The sequence below is a fragment of the Trachemys scripta genome, chromosome 3 (assembly GCF_013100865.1).
Source record: "Trachemys scripta elegans isolate TJP31775 chromosome 3, CAS_Tse_1.0, whole genome shotgun sequence".
Taxonomy (NCBI): Eukaryota; Metazoa; Chordata; order Testudines; family Emydidae; genus Trachemys; species Trachemys scripta.
Genome location: NC_048300.1, coordinates 190,274,046 through 190,298,851, shown reverse-complemented (window position 1 = coordinate 190,298,851; position 24,806 = coordinate 190,274,046). Strand labels below are relative to the sequence as shown.

At 43.1% G+C, this 24,806-nt stretch overlaps 1 protein-coding gene across 1 annotated transcript; it reads left to right on the top strand.

The window, feature by feature from the left end:
• Nucleotides 1-1,900: 1,900 nt before the first annotated feature.
• RHAG (Rh associated glycoprotein) lies at nucleotides 1,901-24,522 on the top strand. The gene is made up of 10 exons (XM_034766679.1): nucleotides 1,901-2,223; nucleotides 10,075-10,258; nucleotides 11,230-11,380; nucleotides 12,612-12,759; nucleotides 13,764-13,927; nucleotides 15,264-15,401; nucleotides 16,437-16,558; nucleotides 18,771-18,856; nucleotides 20,450-20,523; nucleotides 22,807-24,522. The coding sequence occupies exons 1-10, from the start codon at nucleotides 2,076-2,078 to the stop codon at nucleotides 22,882-22,884; spliced, it is 1,293 nt and encodes a 430-aa protein (XP_034622570.1). The 5' UTR covers nucleotides 1,901-2,075; the 3' UTR covers nucleotides 22,885-24,522.
• The last annotated feature ends 284 nt before the right edge of the window (nucleotides 24,523-24,806 follow it).

Sequence of the window (24,806 nt, the reverse complement as noted above, 5' to 3'; positions counted from 1 at the left end):
ATTACTGATCTTTTATCAGTGTTACAATTTCAGTAGTTCAAATCAAGCATTCAGCCTAACTCCACTTTCTCCCATATAGATTGTTTAAAGGGACACTCAGAAGTGTTAATTTGGTCCAAAATGCACATTTTGAATAAAAGAAAAACAACAAGTTTTTTACCAAATCAGAGATCAACAAAAACAATTCCTAAAGGGTTTTTGTAGGTGTGTGTTTAAAACGTTACATAGGGCAACAGGGAAACCCATTCCTTTGATGTAATTGCAAGCCAGACATTGCAGAATTGTTATAAAGCATGAGACCCTGGAAGTATAATGGACTAGTATCAAACCACTTGTTTCAAATCCTGCAACAGGGTTTCATGCAGGAGCAGCAGTGCATCTATGCAGATCTAATTGTATGGTCAGGGCTGATGTTAGCCACATCGGTGAGTTGATCCAGACTTTCTTTAAATGTTGGGGGTCAGTCTAATGAGACAATTCAATTAACAGTAGAATACCAATGGAGGAAAAATCACTTTTGTAGTGGTAATGAGAGTGGCCTATTTCAAACAGTTGACAAGAATGTGTGAGTAACAGTAGGGGGAAATTAGTATGGGGAAATAAGTTTTCCTCCGTTGGTATACTACTGTTAATTAAATTGTCTCATTAGACTGGCCCCCCATTTGGTAAGGCAACTCCCATCTTTTCATGTAGTGTGTATTTATACCTGCTACTGTATTTTCCACTTCATGCATCTGATGAAATGGGTTCTAGCCCACGAAAGCTTATGCCCAAATAAATTTGTTAGTCTCTAAGGTGCCACAAGGACTCCTCATTGTTTTTGCTGATAAAGACTAACACGACTACCCCTCTGAAACCTGTTTAAATGTGTGGATTGTCATTTTCAGCCTGTAGGTTAGTCACCAACTGTCACGTGTTGTTATTGCTGCACCCTTCTTAGTGGACTGAAAACAGGAGAATAGTGAAAAGGAACTCACAAGTAGGGAACTTTTTAGGTTGTATTTTCAGCCAAATAAAAGTTTTCACTAAAATCCATAAAACTTTCAGGACTGCCAAACAGTTTCACAAATACTCCGGTAGCTATCTGAATACTCTTGAAGGAGTAATATTACCCCCTCAAATCCTAATGAACCTCATATTTTATCAAGAAAATATTCACAAATCCATATTTTTGCTCTTCCAACAGCTTTGCTGACTGATCTATTTTCTCTGTCTGAGCGAAGAGAAACGCAAAGAATGAATAACTATAGAGTCCTACATTCCAAAGCCAGAAGGGATCATTGTGATCATCTAGTCTGACCTCCTGTATAACACAGGACACAAAACGTCCCTGAAATAATTCCTGCTTGAACCAGAGCATAATTAACCTAAATATTGAAATGTAAAGTACAGTTTTAAAAATCCTTCGGTGTTAGAAATCTAAGCCTTATTTGTAACGAATAAAGACATTGGTGTTTTTTAAAATATGGTGTTTAACCTCTTCCCCTTTAAACAATTATCCATTAAAAAGTTTTTCTACTTTATTCTTGTATGCTTTAGAGATTGTAAAACAGGATCAAGGGGTGCTTCTTAGGACTTAGTAAAAACCAATTCTCTGTGCCAAGCTAGTCCTAGTGTTAAGGGTTAAGTGGTTTCTCATACTTCATACCAGATAAAGTTTTTTTCCCCCCTTTTTTAATGAGACTGATTTATATCTTGGTGAAATGACTAAGTGCTACTTTATTTTGGAGTTGATAGCTACATGAACCAGATTTCTAAACTGCTGTTTTCCCTTTTTTTTTAGTACCATACTGACAACATTATCTATTACTAGAAAATGACTAGAAGAGAAACTCTGCACTACAAATTATATGAAACATGTAAGTCACCCGGCTTGCTTTAGCATTTAATAACATTTCATACCCAGGAACAGCCTGTGGAATAGGAATCAACTAACTGAACCCTATTACACCCCTCCCCTGCTGGGTGTGACACTTGGGCCAGTCTCTCTTCTTGGCAGTATCATCCAGCCCCATTGAAGGCAAACAGCAAACCTCTCTCTTTATCAAGCCCTTGCAGCCTTGAGCGCTCTCACTATGCCTTCAGCCTTTGCTACCAACATGAGGTTCAAATTCTCTATCCTGGCAATTTTTCTGGAGGTGTTAATTATCGTTTTATTTGGGATATTTGTAAGATATGAAAACAACCAGCCCATCAAAAAGGATAAACTATTACTATATCCATGTAAGTATTATTGTTTGTATAGCAGGGTAAGATTTGGTGAAGCTGAGGTTGCAATAGTCCTTTGAGTGATCACTAGTATTGTGCAGGAATTCGGGCTCATCTGTTAAAATGAATTGTATTGCTGCTTATCAACCCTTCTGTTCTGTTTATTCTATAGCTAACGGCACCAGGGTTTGGGCAGGGTATGCAGTTACCACTAACCAGAATTCTAGCCCTGGTTCGAAGGGTTCCACTTGCCAAATCATGGCATTTGGAAAAGTTATAACCTACAATCCTTAGGCATTTTTGTTTGTTACGCTGTAAAAGTTTGAAGCTGTTTTGGAGGTTCTTTTGCCTGGACAATAATATTGCTGTTTGCCTTCTCTTTCTCTTCTCACAAAGAGCTGATCCATGGGAATGAAATCGTGTGATTTGCTGACATCAATTGAGATATTATTTTCTGAAACTGCAATCTCAAATGCTTATTTTCGACTAAAAGGGCCTTAGTGTGGTAAATGTTAGTAGGCATCATTCTTGATGCATTATTTCAACTTGTCTTTTAGTGACTGTTACAGGAAGGACAGAACTATGGGCTCTTTTCATTGATTCCTCTCTATTAGTCATGTGCTGCTAATTTGCCGCTTGTATAGTAAATGGTACATTCTCCATGTGGGGGAGCTGGGAAAACAGTACATTATTCAGATGTGAATTGACCGACATGGAGGGTCAAAGTCAGCTACATTGGGTCAACCCTAATGAAGTCAATGCAGCAAAGTCACCGAGAGAAAAATTTTGCCCTGAGCCCTGAGTATTCTCCTTGGAACAGAAATACAGGAGTTTCCGTCCTAGAACAGAGCAATTGTCCATCTAGTTCAGTCTCCCAACTCTTATCTAAATGTATATCAAGTGTTTTTAATGAACCCATCACTGATATCTAAGCACCAGGGGCCCAATCCAAAGAACACTGAAGTCTGAGAGTCTTTCCATTGACTTCAAGGGGCCCATGAAATCTCAGTGCCTGCAGCTAAGCACCTAATCCTGAACTCTACTGAACACAGGATCCAGGGGTGGAAAAAAGTGGTGTTATACCACCTGGGTCCTCTCCCAATTCTCAGGGCTGCCAGCAGGGCCGGCTCCAGGCACCAGCCAAGCAAGCTCGTGCTTGGGGCGGCAGATTCTAAGGGGCGGCATTCCGTCCAATCCTAGGGTGGCATGGCTGCCCTATTTTTATTTTTATTTTTTGCTTTGCCTCCGGGTCCAGCCGCCCTGCACCCAGGGGCAGGGCCGGCTCCAGCCCAGCAAGCAGATGCTTGGGGCGGTCAATGGAGAGGGGCGGCATATCCGGCTCTTCGGCGGCGAGTCCCTCACTCCCTCTCGGAGCAAAGGACCAGCTGCCGAAGACTGAAGCGGCAGCAGTAAAGCAGATCGCAATCGCAGCTTTTTTTTTTTTTTTTTTTTCCTTTTTGCTGCTTGGGGTGGCAAAAACCCTGGAGCCGGTCCTGGCTGCCAGGGCCTTGCTTGGACCCTACCGTCAATTATGGCAGCTCTGAGGCTGCTCCGCTTTATATAGGCTGGTAACTCACCCAAAAAATGCTGTTACGTCCACCAGGGATTGCCAGAGTTCAGTAGGACTCCAGCCATATTTCGTCTCCCTGGCAGGCCCCGGCATGCTCCATACAGTGGGAGGCCTGAAGGAGATAGTGTAGAGCCAGGAATCCCCAGCTACCCATTCTAGGCTGCTTTATGGTCCCTTTGCACTGCCAGAGTGATTTGGGTTAAATGTTACCATTCTGATTTGATATTGTTCAACTCTCACCTTGCACAGGTATAAATGACAGTACAAGGCCGTGGTGAATCAGACATACTACCATGTAACACATGTGCTCATATACTGTACTATAGAATTGGATTTTAATTGTACATACAGATTTAGTATATTATGTAAAAACTCTTGTATGGATTTTCCGTACAAGTTATAAGACAACTCAGCATTATCCTAATGCCTTTCTTCTGCGGATCTCTAAAGTACCTTATAAAGAAAAGTGGAAGCAGACCAAGGGCAAGTGACTCATTCAAAGTCACACAGAGAGGCAATGGCAGAGTGGGGTGAAAACACCGATTGCCTGACTCCATGCTTCCTCTCCAATATGCCTAATGGCCAGGGAATGTAACTTCCGATTTGCACACTGTATTGGTCAGAACTTCAAATGAGCGACGTGTGAAAAGCCTGTAAGCCCTGGGTCTTACCTACCTACCTCCAGCTAGAACCACAGGGAGTTTCATTATTGTCATTATTAATCATTAGTGTCCTCTATCCTTTTGTAGCACCTACAAAGGGGCTTGGCACATCCTAGAAAACACAAAGCAGATAATTTTCTGCCTCAGAGAGCTCACACACGAGGTGAGTTAGTATTACAGTTAGCCCCTTCTTCCTCCCCCGCCAATGTTTTTTGGCTAAACGTATTTGTTGAATCTGGCTTTAAACTTAGACTGTAAGCTCTTCAGGATAGGGACAGAATCTCACTACCTATGTAAGCACCTAGTACAATTGGGCCTTGATATGCTTTAGGGCTTCTAGACTAGTTTAATATAGATATTAATCAGATCTGCTTGTATGAACTGCTGTACCTGTCTGGAATCCCGTTGGATCTGCCTCAGGATGTAATGTAGAATAAGATATTATGCATCTTTAATTACCGTACATACTTGATCATAAGCTAGCTTGTTTATAAGCCAACCCTCCCAAGATGGATAAGTAAAAATGGCAAATTTTTATGACCCATTCATAAGCCAACCCTATAATTTAGGGGTCGGCAAACTTTGGTTCCCGGGCCATCAGGATAAGCTGCTGGCGGGCCGAGAAGGTTTGTTTACCTCGAGCATCTGCAGGCATGGAGGTAAACATAAATAAACAAAGAGTCCTGGCCTGCCAGAGGCTTACCCTGACGGGCTGGGACAACTCGTAGGGAAATTGAGAGGGGGGGAGGGAGAAGCTGGGGGTCACGGGAGTAACCCCTGTGACCACCCCCCACATGACCCCACCCCTAGCCCAGGACTCCCACACTCTCCCCATCCCATCCCTTCCCATCTTAGCTGGGGCAGGCCAGGTGAGGATGTTTCTGGCTTGGCTGGAGCTGCTCTGGCAGGCCGGGCAGCGCGGCTGCAGCATGTTGCAGCGGGCTGGGCCGGGCGGCACGGCTGCACCATGCACTGGTAGGCCGGGCGGCGCGGCCACACCCTGCTCTAGGGGGCAGGGCCGAGCGGCACGGCTGCAGCCTGCAAGCCCCAGAACTGCAGCTGCTTCGGAGGCTGGGGGGAGAGCAGCGTGGCCAGAAGCGGAGAGACTCTGACCCCGCCTCTTCCCTTCTGGCTCTGCTGCCTCTCCTTGCTCCCTCTGTTGGGGGGCGGGGCTGTGTCCCACCTCTCCCTCTCTATACCTGTTCATAACCCGACCCCCTTCTCTGATGTTTCCCTTTTTTACTAAAAAAATGTGTCTTACAAACAAGTATATACGGCCTAAACTGAGGGAGCACGTATGGTTCGGTTGGCTCAAACATTCTGTTTTCCCGTTGTGTTTGGTTTTATACATTAAAGTACAGACATGCTCATTTCTGCAAGTGATGCCACAGAAGTGGAATTTCAGAAGTGATTGGAATGAGGTGACAGTGGAGACTTGTCTCATTGATTTTGGGATGGTGTTCCAAGTATAAGAGCTTGCAGAGAAGGAGGAGGGGACAAAGGGGCTATCGAGTCTGGCATGCTAGATGACACAGAGAGGATGTAGGAGTGGAGGAAGGACATGAAAGCAGGGCAGGCCCATGACATTGGCAGAGGACCCATGACGTAGGGTGTTGAAAGCAAGGATAAGAAGTGTAAAAGTCTCCATAGTGCTGAGTGCTATAGAAACTCTTCCTACAGCTCCTAGCAGAACCCCTTTGGCTGGGGGCTGGAATTGGGGCAGCACAGGACTACATACAGCTGCCCTGCACCAGAGGAATTTTCCCCAGCTATTTGCAGCACCTTTATGGCCTTTGTACACTGTTGAGCAGAGAATAGGGGCCTAACTCTACTTTAAAGTCTCTAGGACAGATCCTCAGCAGATGTAAATTTGCTTGGCTGTGTTGACACCTGTATTTATGCAACACTGTTCTCTCCTTAGTCTCAGCTGAAGTCACTATTAGTTATTTTACACCCCAGAGAATCTCTATGGGACTCACACATTTCCTGCACGGAGATCAACAGTCATGCAGAGCGACCTGGCAGTGGAACTGCTTAATCAGCATTGGGCTGCACTGGCAGAATTGTGTGTGGTGGCTTTGAACAGCACCTGCCTGTCTCACGTCTTTCTCAAGATACTGCTCACAAGCTCTGTATTTCACAAGCCCCTTAGTATCCCTCTAAAAAGTACAGGGCCCTGTAATTACCCCAGATGAAGTTCTACATGAAAGAAATGGGCTGGTGTGGGTCAGCTTAGCACCATTGACTTTTAGGGGGTGTTGGCCCCTATCAGAGGCTTGATGAAACAGTGGTCCAGCCGAGTCTGGTTTTAAATTATGCAGACCCTGGGCTTCCTACACATCTCCAAGGGGAGGAACCAAAGGAGGGCAGTGTTAGGTGGGGACTGCCCCGGAATCTCTCAGACCTGCCAATCATTGCAATGACTGTGTCTGCACTAGGAAAATGGGTAGTGTTTCAAACACATATTAATTAACACCTTTGAACGATTAATTTAATTAGTAGTCAATATGCTTATTTAACATTAACACATTTTAATGAATAAATTTTAGCAGTGGGGGCAATTAATCATTGGAACACTTACCCGGGGATGTGGTAGAGTCACCATCACTTGGAAGCTTCAAATCAAGACAGGATGTCTTTCTCAAAGGGCTGTTTTCATGAGGGACATGATTACTGCCCTTGCTGTTTCTCAGGGAATGTACATGGCTAGATTGACTGACAGTAGAAGAAATAAGCATTCAATCGTGTTGTGATGCAACTGTCCGCTGCAATGTGTCAAATTCATGTGTGATGGAACTATTGAAGTCAATGGAGTTATACCAAGGGTTAAGTCCACTCTCTCTTCTTACACCTGCAGTGAGTTTGACCAAGAGATATGGAGAGCTGCATCACAACATGTTTAAATACTTACTTGTAGAGAAGCTTCACATTCATTTCTGTGGAAGTAGAGCAAATCGGCTGTTTCTGTATAAAAGCCATGATAGGTGTTTTATAGAGCTTTTACAGATTTATCCTCTGTACAGATTTCATGGAATGGCTTTGCAAGGTTCATAACACTTCTTAAATTCTGTGCATTGTGTTATGCTTACAATTTCAGGCCCTGATCCCACAAGCTGTTGGTTGCAGGGGTGGAGAATTGACAATAATAAAATATTATAATAATAATTAGTAATGTCTGTAGAGCAGCTATAAATTTCTTTTTCCTATTGATTTTGACCCTGGCTTCTCCAAATGAGGGGGAAACAGGAACTGTCACTTCATTTGATTATCTGGGAATATCATTCTGGCATGAATCCAGAACCCATCAACTTACTTTTGTCTCTTTCACTCAAAAGAAAAGGTCAGTGGCCATCTGTGCCTGAGCCCTTCTGGGCTGTTGTACTCCCTGAATCTGGGGAGAATTATTGCTTGTGGTGGTTTGCTCTGAAAGATCCTGGTAATGTCATTTTAATTGAGGGATTAAGATCAGATCAGGGAGGTCTCTGGTGCTGTGTGAGGTGTTTAATTCACTACTAATACTGGCTACCTGGAGGCCCCTGCTAGATTTTCTATAAACAAGTGGGGGGTGTTTCTCTAGGCTTGTTATTCAGCTGTGGAAGTTTCCACTGGAGAATGGGCCTGAAATTGTAGCTGCAGAAGCACAGCCAAGTATATGCAAAGAGTAGGTAGGATGCCTGCTCTGTCTTTGCAGTGGGACATTTTGGAGATGGAAATCAGCTGGAACTGTTTGGCCGAAGCACTTGGTGAAATTCTATGGCCAGTGTTGGGCAGAAGGTCGGACCAGATGATCATAATAAAGGTCCCTTCTGGCCTTAAAATCTATGAATTTATGAGCTTAATATTTTGCCTGTAGGAGGTTAAGAGTGTGCTGCTGAAAGGAGAGGGACTTCAAAAGGATTATGACCTGGAAAAATAGGCTTGATGACCAACTCATTCACACTGAGGCCACAGAAGACTGCTTATTCCACATGAAGTAAACCATTTGGATCCTGTGGTCAAGATTTTCAAAGCTAAGTTCTAGGGGACTTAACCATACAACTTCCATTGAAACAAATAGGAGTCATGTAGTTAAATCTGCCAGCCAACTTAGAGAATAACAATCTGTCACTAGTCCTCAGAGGAAAGTCATCCTCTAGGATTTATGTGTTTTCCATTGTGGTCCATGTGTATGTGTTAATTCCGCCATTTCAGTTTGGTGAAACATTTTATGTGTGAAACTCTATTTGATCTTCTTTCATACTATCCGAGACCATTACCGCAGCCACCCTATCAAGCAGAGAGAATGACCAGAGAACCTGTGCTTTATTTCCAGATGTTCTGTGAAACACAGAATGAATAAATATATTCCATTGACATAACAATAAAATTCACTATCACTGAATCATATATATGCTTTATACTATACACAGTCATAACTTCTAGGGTCATTTCAACTTGCCTTTTTATAAGGAAGGAAAATGTTTTGCGAGCAAATCAAGATGAACATTTTTTTTAAATCGCAGTCAAAAATTCATCTGTAAATCAACGTCACAACCCAAAATGGAAAATCTAAGATTATTGTGTAACCCTTCAAAATAAATAGTAACCACAACCGTGATTGTCAGAAAGGTTTGGGGTGCAGTTCTGGGGTGGGGGAGAGGGAGAGCCCATATTGATGTCAGGAGAGGATCCTTTATTATAAAATAAATCTGAGACGGTCCAGTCTGAAGATAAAGCTCTGTGTATAATCTGCATATAGACCCCCATTCTGTGGTGAGAAGAGTGCAGGTCAACACTTGTGCCCCATTGACTTCAGTGGGGCTCCATGGAGGTGCTGGTGTCTGCCTGTGTGCATTCCATGCAGGATCAGGACCATATATGACAGTACATATAAAATCCATAGAGCACTTTGATTAGGGACCTCATCTAAGTTATTTATAAATATTGTTTGATTTTAAGTGTTCACCAATGTAATGTTGACTCACCTATCTGCAGACAATCAGCAGGCTTCTCACCATATAATCGCTTTAACTTTATTAGATCTCAGTGAATGCACTTTGCGCTCTCTTGTGGCATAAGGTGGTAATGCAGTCTTGGTGATAGAAATAGTGTGCAAATAATACTCGTGGAGAATGGATCTTCAAGCAAAATATTCCATTTACAACGTCCACTGTCCCTGTTGTTGCTGGACACGTTTATGTGACAAGTGTTGGGGAGACTGAAAGAATAAGTTATTCCCTAGTAATTTTCTGACTAGGAAGTCAAACTCAGATTGAAAAATATGTTATTCATATTCATAAAGGGACTCAGATCTTTTGGGAGCAGAGCAATCCCTGAGAGGTATGTAGGGCACTGTAGAAGAGTGACGTTTTTTGGGGGGAGGGGCTTTTTTATTAATTGGTAAATGTCCACATTAATATAATGAATTTCTGTTGCAATTTTTTAATAAAATTTTAAAAATAACATTTTAATTAACTGTAGTACAAAGATCTCCCCATCTGTCAGACAGCAAGAATGTTTGGGTGGCTTCTATCTATATCTTGGCTGTCAGCATTGGTTGGGTGGTCTAGTTCTCTGCCAAATAGCTAGGTAGGAAAAGAATTGTCTATCCTTTGCCCCAAATACCTCCGCTTTATGGGCCCTTGGTCCTTTCAGTCTTTCAGGATGTCCACGTGATGATATTTGTTGGGTTTGGTTTCTTAATGACCTTCCTGAAGAAATATGGATTCAGCAGTGTCGGTATCAACATGCTCATTGCAGCGCTTGGTCTCCAGTGGGGCACCCTGATGCAAGGATTTTGGCACATGAAGGAACAAAAAATTAATATTGGCATTGAAAGGTAAGTGTAACTCTCTCAGGCCCAATGGTGTTCCCAGTTAATTTAACATCCCAAATCCCCTGACTGCAATGGCTCATATATATATATGTGTGTGTGTGTGTGTGTGTGTGTGTGTGTGTGTGTGGAGCAGTGTTAACAGGAGGCATTGAATGCTACCCACCCCATAATAGCCCAAAGCCTGGTGTTAGGATGCTCACTGAGGAAGGGAGCAGATTTGTATTCAAGTCCCCGATCCAGAGCAGGGATTCAAACCTCTGTCTTCCACATCCCAGACAAAAGTGCCCCAACCATAAGGCCAATGGTTTTGAGGAAGTCACTTTTCTGAAGTTTGCCTTTTTCCGATTTGCTGACAAATTCCAAATATTTTTGAAGCCAAATATGTTTTCTGAGTTTTGTCCTGGCCAAACTCATAATCAGTTATTCATCCAGCTCTAGTTAACATACCTTTATTCCATTCCAATAACCAGTTAACACTAACCCCCTCCCAACACCTACCCAAGCAAATCTACCCCTGATAACAATGGGAGGGAGGCACATACAGGGGGAGTAGAATTTCAGAGCTGAGCTACACCATGTAACCCAAGAGGAGAATCTTACCCAGAACAAGGGAGTAACTCATCTTACAGTTGCCTTTGGAAACATCAGCAATGACAATAACAATTAGATAATAACAATCTTCTTGTGTGTCCTCAATTGCCTTGTTTCATCTGACTTTTTCTTTATGATTTCATTCTGCTTGGCAAGAATGAAGTCTGTACATGTATGTAACCTTCCTTGGGACCCACTATTTGTCCCACAGCATGTGTTGGGCCCCATACTTTGAAACAGTCCTAAGGAGTTTTTTATGTACAATTAGCAGAACTGATATCTCACTCTTTGAGGGTTCTAGCTTTATGGATTGTGTTGATACAAGTTTGGGGATCCATTTAATTTCTCGTCAGATTAAACTGTTTTTTTTTTCTTAAATACAGTATGATAAATGCAGACTTCAGTACAGCAACCGTCTTGATTTCATTTGGAGCTGTCCTGGGGAAAACAAGTCCAGTCCAGATGCTGATCATGACCATTCTGGAGATCACAATTTTTTCATGCAATGAACATCTTGTTGTGAACGTACTAAGGGTAGGAAATATACATTTACTGAGGAGGAAAAGCTACTATTATCTCCATTAGTTATAGCAAACAGTTCTCTGTGTGTGGAGAATTCTATTTCCCATCCATTTGCTCTGTCATAGGATGAATCCAATCTCCCTCCTTGTTCTTCTTCACTTCTCCATCTGTTGTCTCCTCTCCGGATAGCTCATTGCTTAGCTTCAAACTCAGATACTGCTTCAGTGTGTGTAACACAGCTTTGTCTTCCTCAACTCGCTTGCCAATTCCTCTATCTTTGTCTTTGTGAACTCCTGGCTACAGCGTAACTTGTGACTGCTGAATGCTTCGAAGTCCTCTCCTGAAGTCCCTCCTTTGGGTAAAAGGTGATAGTAATATCTTGTATATGATTGACAAATGGCTTTCCAAGAGAATGAAGAGCAGCTGACTTCTAGGTCTATGGGCATGATTCTGGTTTTCTGCATGAGAGAGCCCAGAGAGCTGCTTTGAAAATAATGGCATCATCTACTTTTGAGAGAGTCTCATGCCCAGTATGAAAATTGCTCATCCAGATCTTTGGAGATCTCCTGGCTTCTTTTCATTGTCTTTAGTTCAGACCTTTGCTCCCAAGTCAAGAAATCTTTGAGTCATCCATCCCTGACACTAAACTATGTTTTTCCTCTTGTATCTCCTGTGTCTGTATATATCTGCCTAGGATCTCCTCTAGAACATTGTACTGCCTGGCTAACAGTTGGCAGATAATTCTTGCAGTGTATAAAATATAAGGTAATTTTAAAAAAACCCAGAGACGTAATTCGAGCCACAGAACTCCAATCCAAGCCCAGATTTCTAACAGGGAAAATTCTGAGGGTGCTCCGATCTGGAGTTTTGAGTCACTCACTAGTAAACGAGGAGCGACTTGAAATTTGGGACTGGGGTTGTGTGAACCCTCCCAAACTTTAGGGATGCTGGGGGCCAGAATTTAGGTTTGGGTCAATCTCTGTTAAACAACTGAACCGTGAAGCATTGTTGAAGATGGTCACTAGAAAAGTGCCTTGTTTAAATGGTGGGTAAGAGTTACTGATCCCATTTTAATCCTTACTTGTGTCTTTCTGTAGTAGCCTGAACTTCTAACTCTGGTCTCCACCATGGAAGGTGCACAGCCAGACCCATCCAAATTCCTCCTCTATTAGAATCCTACCCCCTCCCTGTTCCCAGTATGGATGGTGCCAGTTTTAGGATTCACATTTTTTCCCTGTTGCAGGCTACTGATACTGGAGCATCAATGACTATCCATGCTTTTGGAGCCTATTTTGGATTGGCTGCAGCGCGAGTCTTGTATCGTCCTGGTCTGAAAGAGGGACATAAAAATGAAGAGTCAGCCTACCACTCGGACATGTTTGCCATGATTGGTAAGTAAGAGAAGTGGATTGTCAAAAGAATGGAGAGCATGGGTCAGCTGTTCCTTCCTGTTGCCGATACATTATAAATACGCCGCTACCTCGATATAACACGAATTTGGATATAACTCGGTAAAGCAGTGCTCCAGGGGGGGTGGAGCTGAGCACTCCAGTGGATCAAAGCAAGTTCAATATAACACGGTTTCACCTATAACACGGTAAGATTTTTTGGCTCCCAAGGACAACATTATATCGAGATAGAGGTGTACTACCGTTGCTCTATTAGAGACTTGTGTTTCTCTCCCTCCATGCAGCATGCTTCTTTTCTTCTGCTGCAGATGTGTTTTCAATGCAACCGAAAATGTTTTGGTTTTTCATTGAAAAAAAGAAAACAGAAAATTTCAGTGATGGTTCATTTTTTGCAAAAAATTTACTTTAGGGAAAAAAGTCAATTTTCTGTTTTTAAAAAAAAAGGGTTCAATGGAAAACTATCAACCCGTTCTAATTAATGAGTTAACAGCCTGCTAAGTAGGTACGTACTAGTATGACGCTCCTTTTACAGCTAGAGAAACTGAGGCAGAAAGAGGTTACGGGCCAGATTCTGCCCCCTTTATTCATGTTGAGGAGCTTTCTCTGCGGGTTTCCCTAGAAGTTACTTTGGGAGTAACATCCTACTCAGGGTGACTGAGCATTACAGAATCTTACTCTAAGTGACTTAAGCAGGGCTACACAGTGAGTCTTCGGAAGAACTAGCACTTGACCATCCTGAATTCCTGTCCACTTCACAGGAAGGTAGTGGAGCTCACATGGGCTGGGGGGGTTTCTTTTGTCTTCTCTTTCATCTCTGGTGTCAAAAGCTTCTGGGTAATAGTCCATCATTTTTCCAGTCATCTAATCATTTCTTATTGCACTTCCCCATTCTCCTGCTCTTGGCTAGCTTGTTCTGCTAAATGGAGTATCTGACATTGAAAACCCTCCTGCGATTTAATGTTGTTGGGTTTTTTGCATTCATGCAGGTACCCTTTTCCTCTGGCTGTTTTGGCCGAGTTTTAACTCTGCCATTGCGCACCCTGATCTCCAGCAGAGAGCGATCATTAACACTTACTTTTCTATGGCTGCATGCACCCTCACAGCCTTTGCCCTCTCAAGCCTGGTCGAACACAGAGGCAAGTTGGATATGGTAAGAGTCACATCAAAATCCCATGTCTGCCATTAAATCTAGCGTAGAATTACAATGATGGAGGGCTGTCAATGAATGGGCTGGTTCAGAAAATATAAGAGCTCGCTGGAGCCTTTGCTCCAAACTCAGACCAAACTAGGACCCTTGTTTATGGTTCAAAAAAGTTTAGGGTTGTAGTGTGTGAGTGAGTGTGTGTGTGTGTGTCCCACACTGTTCTGTGCATGTTTCCCCTCCCCCTCTAGTGGCTATGATCCATGGAGATTTATGTGTCTGCTACTAGAGGATTTAGTCCATTGACTCAAGCTGTAGTACTGAAGGGCCAGGGATAAAACCCAACTGTTAGTCCAACTAGGGTTGGCTACAGGGGTGGGACATGTGGGAGGGGAAAGCACGGACAACATTGGGGTCAGTAACAAAGACAGTCCCTCCTCATGCTCTCTAGGGGTACATACCATCTCCACCAGCAGCCCCTTAGGCAGGAAGGCAGTTGGGGCCTGGATCCACTCTGCACCATCCTATTCAAGTGTTCCCTCAAGTGATAGTTTGAGTTGGACTCTTTCCAGAGCAAAAAAAGCCCCCCTCAGTTGGCTGGTGTTGGGCACTCCAGTGCCCTAGGCCAGCGCTACTGAGGGAGGGAAGGGGGGCTCAAAGGGGCAAGCCACCTCCTCCCACCTCCCTAAAACTTACCACTGGGGTGAGGGAGTGGCCGCGGCTCGATCCACACTGGAATGAGGAGTCGTGGTCCCTGCTGCTGTCCTTGTAGCTTTGGTGGGGCTGACCTTGAAGGAGTGGATGTCCTTCTCCCCCACAATGTCCTAGCTGATGGGAACGGGGAAGTCAGATCCTGGCTAGTCTCCCAACTACTGTTGCTGCTCCCTGTAGTGGGAGGATGTCTTTAAAGTATATCAGAGTGTGACCTCCCTCAAAGCTGTCCTGCCTGCTGGCTGGGTTGGGAAGATGCATAGGAACTGCCTCTGAAAATTAAGCAGCCTAATTAATTACCCATGTAGCCTACCCTTATGCCAATAGATGGATTTAGTGTGGATCCATGGATCTACATAACCAGTCCCTGGGTACAGAAGGGGACCCTACAGAGCAGTGATTGTGCTGTAGAATCAAAACCAGGCCTCTGCTGGTCGTAATTCATTCCTTGACTGCCTCAGTCTGACATCAGTGTATTGGAGATGAACTTTTAAGTTTCACTGATAAATACTTTACAATGTAAATATCACGTGAGAAGACAGAGGAGGCTTGTGCTGTTAGTCATTCACATACAAACCTGGCCCCTCCATTCCCAGCTGTCCTCTTACTCTTCAGGCTTTTCTGTCCTGCACAGGTTCACATTCAAAATGCCACCCTAGCAGGAGGAGTAGCAGTGGGTTCCTGTGCCGACATGAGCATCTACCCATTTGGTGCTATGTTAATTGGTAGTATTGCTGGTGTCATCTCTGTCATCGGGTTCAAGTTCTTGACTGTAAGTATAAAATAAAGTAGAATATGCAGGACCTGATTCTGATCTCTCTTACACTGGCTTCACGGCACTGTAATTTCATTGATTTCACTGGAGTTACTCCTGATTTACTAGACAGAAAGTTCAGAATCAGGCCTGTACTGTATATAGAGACATCGAGACCTAGTCAGCGGGCTACATGGAAGCCAATAGGTCTAAAACATGTTCTTAATTGCTATCCTGAATAAGGATCCCAAACCCTGGGAAGATGAAGGGATTGGGTAGGCATTAGAGCTGGCTGAAACTCAGGATTTTCATTCCATAGGTTTCTAAATGTAGTTTCACCAAAATTGATACATCCGGTAGAAAGTTTTGATTTAAATGAAACAGCATTTTCCAACAGAAAAAAATTCCTTTGAAAAATTTTCAGCCAGCTTTTAGGTGGCATGTAGATATCACTCAGCCCTCAACCTTCACATCCGTGGCTGAGTTGTTCAGAAGCATCATAGAGCAGCTGTGTTCTGTGCCATAATGCAGGTAATATTGGGATTCGCTCCTGCATAATTACTATAACCATGGTGGGGAAGTCCTCTGGGTTAAGATCAAATCCTTATCTATACGTAGGGAATGGCAAATTGGGGCGGCCGCTCAGGGCCCTGCACTTTGGGGAGGCCCCACGGGCCAGTGCAATTGGCCAGCACTGCATGGGCAGTGGGTGAACTGCTGGCTGGGGGATCCCCACCCCTTCCACCTGAGGGAGAGCATGCAACAGCACCGCTGCAGCCCCTCCAGCCCCAGAAAGGCAGGTGCTGCAGCCCCAACTCCCTGGAGCCCAGAGGTGCCACCTCCCCTACCCGTCCCCAGCGTGGTCAGTCACTGGTCACTTCTGGCCAGGAAGTATCATCACTTCCATCCCAGGCCCCACACCCCCCTAGGGACGGCTCTGGAAACATATTTTAGTATTTCATGTTCTCCCCCAGTTAATTTGCCTAGCAAAACTGGTCAATGAAACCTGTAGCCCATACCCTGACATGAAAGTGTATTTCCCTCCCCTTTTAGCCATTCTTTTCTTCTAAACTGAAAATTCATGACACGTGTGGAGTCCATAATTTACATGGGTTACCTGGATTATTGGGAGGCCTTGCAAGCATCATTGCCGCTGTGGCACATGTCAAATGGAGGTGAGTGAAAGAAGGTGGAAGTGAGGCTTCTTTAGTGAAGTTGCATTCTACTTTGGTTTCTTTCCATGTTTTATATGGAGTCCCTTGTTGCAGTATTGGATCTAGAATTACTCGACTATGAGCCAAGGCAATTCCCAAGAATGCCTTTATTCCACTTCACCACTTTACTGTGGGGATCAGACTGACTAAACTGTATCCTCTCCTGTAGCCCTGCATAAGAACTTTATATAATAGATTTCATACCGTTTATATTAAATATAAAACCCATGGGCCTGGTGTTCCCCTTGCTTCTACCTTTTTTACATCCAGTTAACTCCATAGACTTCCATGTGGTTACTGCTGATTTACCCTGCTGTAAATGAGAGAGAATCAGGCACTGTCCTGTGGCAAACTTAATGTTGCAAGTTAAGTACTAGAAGTTAAGTACTAGAAAGTCAGGAAGTGTCTATTCACAGCCGTACCTCTGCCTCTTAGCTGCGTGTCCATTCAATGACCATGATCCTGGGTTCTCTATCTGCAGCTTTTGAAACAGGTTTCCAGTGCAAATCCTTTGGATTGAAAATTTGAAATACATTTTTGGTCACTATTTTGAACAATCACTTAAAAATTCTGTTTCAAGGACCAGAAAACCCATTTGTTAGAGAATTTGCACAGGAGAAACACGAAAGGAGCATGAACCCTGATAGTGACCAGATAGCAAGTGTGAAAAATCAGGACGGGGTTGGGGGGTCAATATAAGAAAAAGCCCCAAATATCAGGACTGTCCCTATAAAATCAGGACATCTGGTCACCCTAAACACTATTTCTTTTCAGAAGATGCCCCTCTGGTTTGATTTCATACCTTTTTAAATACTGCCTCGATTCTGCAGTTAAAACGTAATTCTTACTGGGGTGCCCAAATGTAAATAAATTTTTTCATGCCCAAATTGTCCAAAGTTAGCAGCTTCTTGACATAAAGACATCACAGCTAATCACATACATGACACACCAGGTATAAGATTCATGGTCTTTGACACCAGAACTATAGGCCACTGCCAGTGACCTAAAAGAACAGCCTCACGAGTACACAACAGAGCTGTGCAAAATCCAGTGGGTCCTACAAGCCACTTCTTCCACTGCAGTCATATCTTAGGCATTTTCAATGCAATCACACCTGCAAAGCCAAACATACCTAACGATTCAGAGTAAATCTGTCAACCCCCTGGTACATATCAGAACCATAAAAGGGCCCTAGGCTTGCTTGAATGAATGATGTATTGAGCTATGTAACTGATATGATTTTCTGTATACTGCACCTTTAGCTTTCCTCTTTGCAGTCACTGGCAGCTACTTTGTATTTTATCCTGAATGCTCATAAATCATGAGATTGGCTTTAAAACAGTGAGATTTTTAAAAAACTGGGGAAGAGGCGTTCTTTTTATTTGTCTTCTGGTTTCTGAACCTTTAGGGTGCACTCAGGTCACATTTTCATTCTTTTCTTTGCACCCACAAGAGCTAGCAATGTAGGCCTTGTCTACACTACGGGGGGAGATCGATCGAAGTTACACAACTTCAGCTACATGAATAATGTAGTTGAAATTGACGTACTTAGATCTACTTACCACGGGGTCCACACTACACTGTGTCAACAGGAGACACTCTCCGGTTGACTCCCCTTGCACTTTTCATTCAGGTGAAGTACAGGAGTCGACGGGAGAGTGATCTGCGGTCCATTTAATGGGTCTTCACTGGACCCACTAAATCGACCGCCGATGCATCAATTGCCACACATCGAACCCCTGGTAAGTGTAGACAAGCCCTTAGTTTTGTTTTCTAATGACAGAAGAGGTTCTCACAAATTCACCTGAATCTAGAATCCACGGCCTGAATTGAAAAAACCTACTACTGCAATAAAATCACAATAGTTGACAGCACTGTTCACTGTGCTCCCTTTTTCTCTCATGGAAACTTTACATGAAAATATAGCATTCAGTAAACCTCTCAACTAGTCTGTGCCGTGCTCTGAATTTGAAACAAAACCCAAAGTGAATACATTTTACATGGTTTCAATTTTTGTGATGAAAGCACAGCTCTCCTGCAGATGAACTTCCCTAAAAATCGCACCCATACAGTAGGGGATGATAATAAACATGTGTATAAGCTAGCAGAATACCAGCTCTGGAAACTCAGTGGTATTTTAATATTGTGTCATTTGCCTTTTTCTCGTTTTCAGGGAGACTGACTCTCCTTCTGCTCCCATGCAGGCTGCTGCTCTGGGTTGTACCATTGGGATTGCTTTGGTAGGAGGAGCATTTGCAGGTTAGTAAGATGCAAACAGCATCCAAATGCAGATCCGAAAGATGCAAACTCTAGAGACATCCTCAGGTAGCACTTTGTGGTGCAAATAATGTCAACCAGAAAAACAGATTGATAGCTTTAAAGGCCAGAAGGGACCACTATGACTATCTAGTCTGACTTCCTGCACAACCTTACCCACTGCTAAACCTTCAATAAAGAATTTTAAAATAAGGATCACATTGGGAATCTTCTTGTTTTATTGAAGCGGTTGCCCTTGATATATGTCACTTAGCTGTTGGGTTATTTTTTTTTATCTATTTTTTTCAATAAAATAAAAGTTTGGAACAGTGAATAATTTAATAGCTATCTATTTATATGCCAGTGGATGTAAATCAGATAGGTTAAGGAAACAGTTTTAGACTGGAATGCCTGACCGTGTAGCTGGATACTCACAGAGAATCTGCACAGGCATAAGGATCTGATTGTGGAATTGTAATAAAAGCTTCTGGTTTGTTTTCCAGTATATCTGTGGGTGCTCAATAGGAGACATGTAACATATCGTCTCCAAACCACCAACACTTTTAAGAAATCCTGCCTGGAAATCCAAGAATCAGGCAGCAAGCTTATATGTATATATGATCTTAAAAAACAAAAACCTATGCTGTAAAAAAGGTTAAGGTTACAAAGTGAAGTACTCGGATATTAAGAAATGGCAGAATTAATTAATTATATGTATATACTTAATTAATTAAATAACTTGCAATGGGGTGGGAAGTATAAGAAGTAGTGGGAGGGTCAGGACAGGAGTTGGGGTGAGTGAGAAGGGAGAATAGAAGCAGAGATGGACAGGGACAGGCTGGTGGAGGGCTGGGACAGAAGGCTCTGTAGTCACTAGTGAACACTTCTCCCCAGAAGCTGGAATTGAACCCAGAATTCCTGAGTCTCAGGTAGGTACTGTATGGGGATGGAGCATGCTCAGTAAATATGAACAGTTCAGAGAAATTAACTGCCAGCCTCTACTAAACCTGTGCATACTGATTTTTTCAAAGGCTTAGAATTTGACCAAATTTCAGCTGATTGTCACAAGCACAGCCAAAGGCACGTCCTTAACACCAGGGCAACCGCATGCCAAATTTCAAATCCTGAAGCATGGAGGGCTAGAACTTCCCAATGAAACCACTGTAAGAATTTTTTAATCTGGGGGGGAAGGGAATAAACGTATTTTTCCCTAACCTTATTGTCAGAAATGGCGTGAGCCCTTTTAGCTGATACTTTCCAAAAAAAGATTTAGCCTGAGGCAGACCCGCAGCGTGGAAAAGTTCAGTCCAAACAGTTTATGTTTGGAAAAGCTATAAGCAACTGAAATTAGGGTCTTATAATGGAAAGTGTTAACCTGCACTGCCTAGACTATTGAATGGCTTGATATTATAGGGGCTGATCCTTTGTGATGCTGGATGTTTCTGAAAGGAAGTCAGTACCTCTCCAGAAGTACAAAATCAGAGATGTAGATAGGGCCATAGGACAAAGGCCATGCTTCCCCCTCCAAGGCTATCTCTTATGCATCTGTTATGGCAGGTTTGAGTATTGTAGTTGACCGTATTTTCTCTCCTGCAGGTTTAGTTCTAAATTTGCCTTTCTTGGGACAAGCACCTGATGAGAACTGCTACGACGACTCAGTTTACTGGGAGGTAGGACATAACCGTGGAGTAATCCAACCATCAGGAAGTGCAGCTTTTATTGCCTTTTATTAGAAGATTACAACACACCGCAATTCTGTTTTCCTAGTCGGAGAGGGAGGATTTGTTGAATCTTTGATAAACTGGGGACTCACTTACACATGGGAGCCAGGCTTCAAAAATCTTGCCTAATCTCAGGTTTAGGATTTCTCAGGCTCGCCTCCAAAATCACAAGACTTTCGGTGCTACAGCTGTCAAAGTGAATGGAGGAGGAATAGAGAGTGGGCCCTCTATAGGCAGGCTGCAAAGGAGACAGCTCTTGAAATCCATTTCATTGCACATCAGGAGATGGTTATTGCTCATGGTTTTAAAAAACAAACTCTTTTTTTTTTCATATGATAAAGAGAAACCTTGGGGACAGGGCTGCGGGGGAGAGGGGAGCCAGAATGAAAATCTCAGGCTTTGCAGTGTAGGTGCAAGGAAGGTCTCATAGTAAAGGCACTCTGCTAGGACTCATCAGATCTCAGTTCACTTCCTGGCTCTACCTTTGTAACCCTGGGGAAGTCATTAACTGCTTGTATACCCCAGTTCCCCATCTGTAAAATGAGGATAATGTGAAAGTCACTTTACTTTTTCTGTCTGGTCTATTTCGATGGTAGGTGCTTCAGGGCAAGGACAGACTCTTACTATGGGTTTGTACAGCACCTAGCGCAATGGGGCCTTGATCTCAATTAAGGCCTCTTGGCACTGGAATCTCACAAACAACAATAGACACCAGGCCCTCCCAAGTCAAGAGTACATCAAAGACCACAGTTAGCTTTCAAAGAGAAGGGTTTAGGCACCAGGAGGCTTCTGGCCCCTTAGAGGGTGGCTTTGTCTTCAGCCTGTCATGCTCTGGTCATGAGCATTTGTCAGAGCTAAGGTCTCCAGTAAGTTATATTGTGGGGAGAGGGGAGCACCAGCAAACTCAGATGAAAAATGTACTGGAAGAAGAGAGAAATACCTGAATGTTGTGAGTGTTAGTGTGAGCCCGTAAAGTGCAATGTCAGAGGAGGTAAGTGAGGTAAGTTCTGTGGGAAGTAAAGGCATGTCTACACAATGGGCGGTAGAGCGGCACAGCTCCACTGCTGTAGCCCCGTAGAGTGGATATTTCTTAATCCCGTGGGCAGGGTTTTCCCATCTCCCCCTTCCCAAGTGGCAGTAGCTTGGTTGACGGAAGAATTCTTCCATCAATCTACACTTGACTACACCATGGGCTACACTGGCTTAACTACAACACGCAGGGGGTGAATTTTTTACACCCCTGAGCGATGTAGCTAGGACAATCTGTCTTTTAAGACCAGGCCTAAACTGTTGCACTGTATGTGAATCATGGCTCTTTACTTGATGGGAGGAGGAGAATGCAGTGATGCACTGGGAAATACAAACCACTCCAGTGTTAGAAATGCAACTTGGTTGATCCAGTGGCCCAGGGAAGCTTCCTGCCTAAGGGGCAGCTGTGATCAAAAAGGATAGTGTCTGGGGTGAGTGGCCAGACGCATGGGTCCTGTTGAGAGCTCTGCAACTGATTCTGTCTGATCCTGGGGAAATCATGCAGAAGTTCCAGAAATGCGTGTCCGTAATAGAAATATTTAACAACAACAATTAGAGCGAGTGGAAAAGTTTTGAAGTGTTGATGAAAGAGACACAAAGAAACTCAGCATTATTTTAACCACAAATACAGGTCCGCTCACCTCACCACCACAGAGTCCTACTAGAGCCAGTGAATCTACTTGCGTAAGATACCATGACACTAATTAGCCCATGACTCTAATAGAGCCTGGTATTTTTATAGGAGCTTAAGGGAGTTTGGCATCCAACTCCTGTTGAAGTTCAGTGGGAATTAGGCACCGATCTCCTTTAGGCTTTTTTGAAAATCACAGATGGAGTCTTTATGCTATATAGATGGTTATAGCACATGTTATTAAATACTTCCTTTGGCATGGCTTTCAGTCAGTTCCAGTTTAAAAAGACAGTAAATAACGCATAATTGCTGATTTTAGTACAGGCATATATGGCAGGCTAGATCATCTTGTTAATAATGAAATGCATGAGCCAGATCTGGGAACTTCAGTACATGATGCCTGATGCAACATCGCAAACTATGATCACTCTGGGTGGCACAGCAGTCTTCAGTAGGCTATGCATGTTTGACAATTGATATAAGTAAAAAGAATCAGATCTGTAACTTCTAGGGGGGAAAACAAGCCAAATATCATGATGTGGCATTAACCTCTTGTCTGGTTTTCATGCTAGGTTCCAGCAGAAGAGAGACAACCTGCTGGTCAGTTCGGTGACGCTGGGGATCACAGAACAGTCAACATCAATGTGTAGGATGAATTCTCCATCATAAATTCCTGTCCTAGTGGTGCTGTTTCCAGTTTCTAATTGAAAGAGACAATATCTAAATATCATCTATACCACTCATTGCTTTCAATACGTAAAGAGAGGTGTAGATAGCTGCGTTCTTTTTAAAACCCAAACAAACTTTATTTAGAATGTCATCACTGACAAATGTGATACACACAATGCAAATGCATTTGAGGATCCTTGATATACATTTTATTTTTCTAACCTGAAAGATGCTAAGTGATATGCAGTATTCTTTGTATTTTAACCATCCGTCATCACTGAGGTTGTTTTAACGTACAGATTTCCTATCTATGTGTTTCTAATATGCCTTTCACCCTGGTACCATATTTGACTGCAAAATTTCAGATTTGGGAATGTTTCTTTTTACACATTGAACATGCTGAATCACAAAAGACTTAAAAACATACCCTTTAAGCTACTAGGTGTAATCAATTAGAGGCTGAAGGGGATCAGTTAGTGTAGATTATTTAGATTTCCAAAAGGTTTTTCACTAAAATGTCCTTAAGTTGTAGCAAGGGAGGTTCACGTTGAACATTAGGAAAAACTTCCTAACTGTCAGAGTGGTTCAGCACTGGAATAAATTGCCTAGAGAGGTTGTGGAATCTCCATCATTGGGGATTTTTAAGAGCAGGTTTGACAAACACCCGTCAGGGATGGTCTAGATAATACTTAGTCCTGCCATGAGTGCAGGGGAGTGGACTAGATGAACTCTCGAGGTCCCTTCCAGTCCTATGAGTCTATGCAACCTTCCTTACCTCACTCTGGGTCAAGAGATGAATCGTGCCATGGATTAAAAACTGGATAAGTGATAGGAATCAAAGTATTGGGAATTTATAGCTAATTCTAAGTATGAACAATGCGTGACAGTGAGATATCTCAGGCAGCAGTACAATAATCAGGTTGTGATGCTGGCAGAGCAGGTGCCAACTCTTTTCAAGACTTCAGGCATTAGCTAAAACTGACAAACTCATAGTTGGAGACCAGATCATTTCACCTGTATGTTAGCTTTGTTCAAAATAGGTGTTACTCATATAAGAATATTTTTAGTGTTTAGACTCTATGAAATGCTTCTAAGTTGCTGCATGCCTTAATCTCAGGCATAATGTCTATATTCCAGGCTATAAGAAAATATGTAAGTTTTGCTTTGTAACTTTGAAAATGTTTGCTCTGAATGTGTGAACCCCTGCAAGGGAATTCCCCCTCCCCCGAGCCCATCCAGGAGAGCTATCAAAATTTAAGTGGGCCATTATACCACTTTAATTGCCCCATCCACCCCTGGAGAAGTACATGCAGAAGGACTTGCCCCATCTCTTTGAATGCTGGAAGAGGGAAATAAAAGTACTGGGCATGAAGATTTTTCCTCTCTTTTGCTGTTTGAAATCTCAAAGGGCCAGAGAAATCAAACTGAAGCTGGAGCTCCCCAGGGCTTACCTCCTGGGTCCGCCCTGAAAGACACTTTGAATTTACAGATCACGGCCACTCTGTCACTCTTAGGATCTAGATGGTAACTCATTTGCTTGTATTTGTTTGCTTACTTTAACTCATAAATAGTGCTCATTTCTTTTTTCTAGTTAATAAACCTTTAGATCGTTTACTACAGGATTGGCTACAGGTGTAAGATCTAGAGTACCAACTGATCTAGGGCAAGTGACTGGTCTCTTGGGACTGTTTGTTGGCATCCTTTCGTCTGCGAGAGATGGTGGAATTGCTGCTTTGATGTGGATGGTTTGCAATGTCTCATGTGACTGAATAGTCCAATCCAAGATTTGCATGATCCTTGACAGTTATTGCAAATGTCTGTATCTTGGTTGGGAACTGCTTGCTTCCTACCAGCTCTTTTCTTTTCCTGGGACTGGAAACAACCTAAATGTGGTCTGAGTTTT

Bases quoted from the DNA above. Each gene is read 5' to 3' on its own strand.
- RHAG (XM_034766679.1), top strand. From the start codon at position 2,076: ATGCCTTCAGCCTTTGCTACCAACATGAGGTTCAAATTCTCTATCCTG. The intron at 2,224-10,074 runs GTAAGTATTATT...TGGTCCTTTCAG, and splicing joins TAAACTATTACTATATCCAT to TCTTTCAGGATGTCCACGTG. The intron at 12,760-13,763 runs GTAAGTAAGAGA...GCATTCATGCAG, and splicing joins GGACATGTTTGCCATGATTG to GTACCCTTTTCCTCTGGCTG.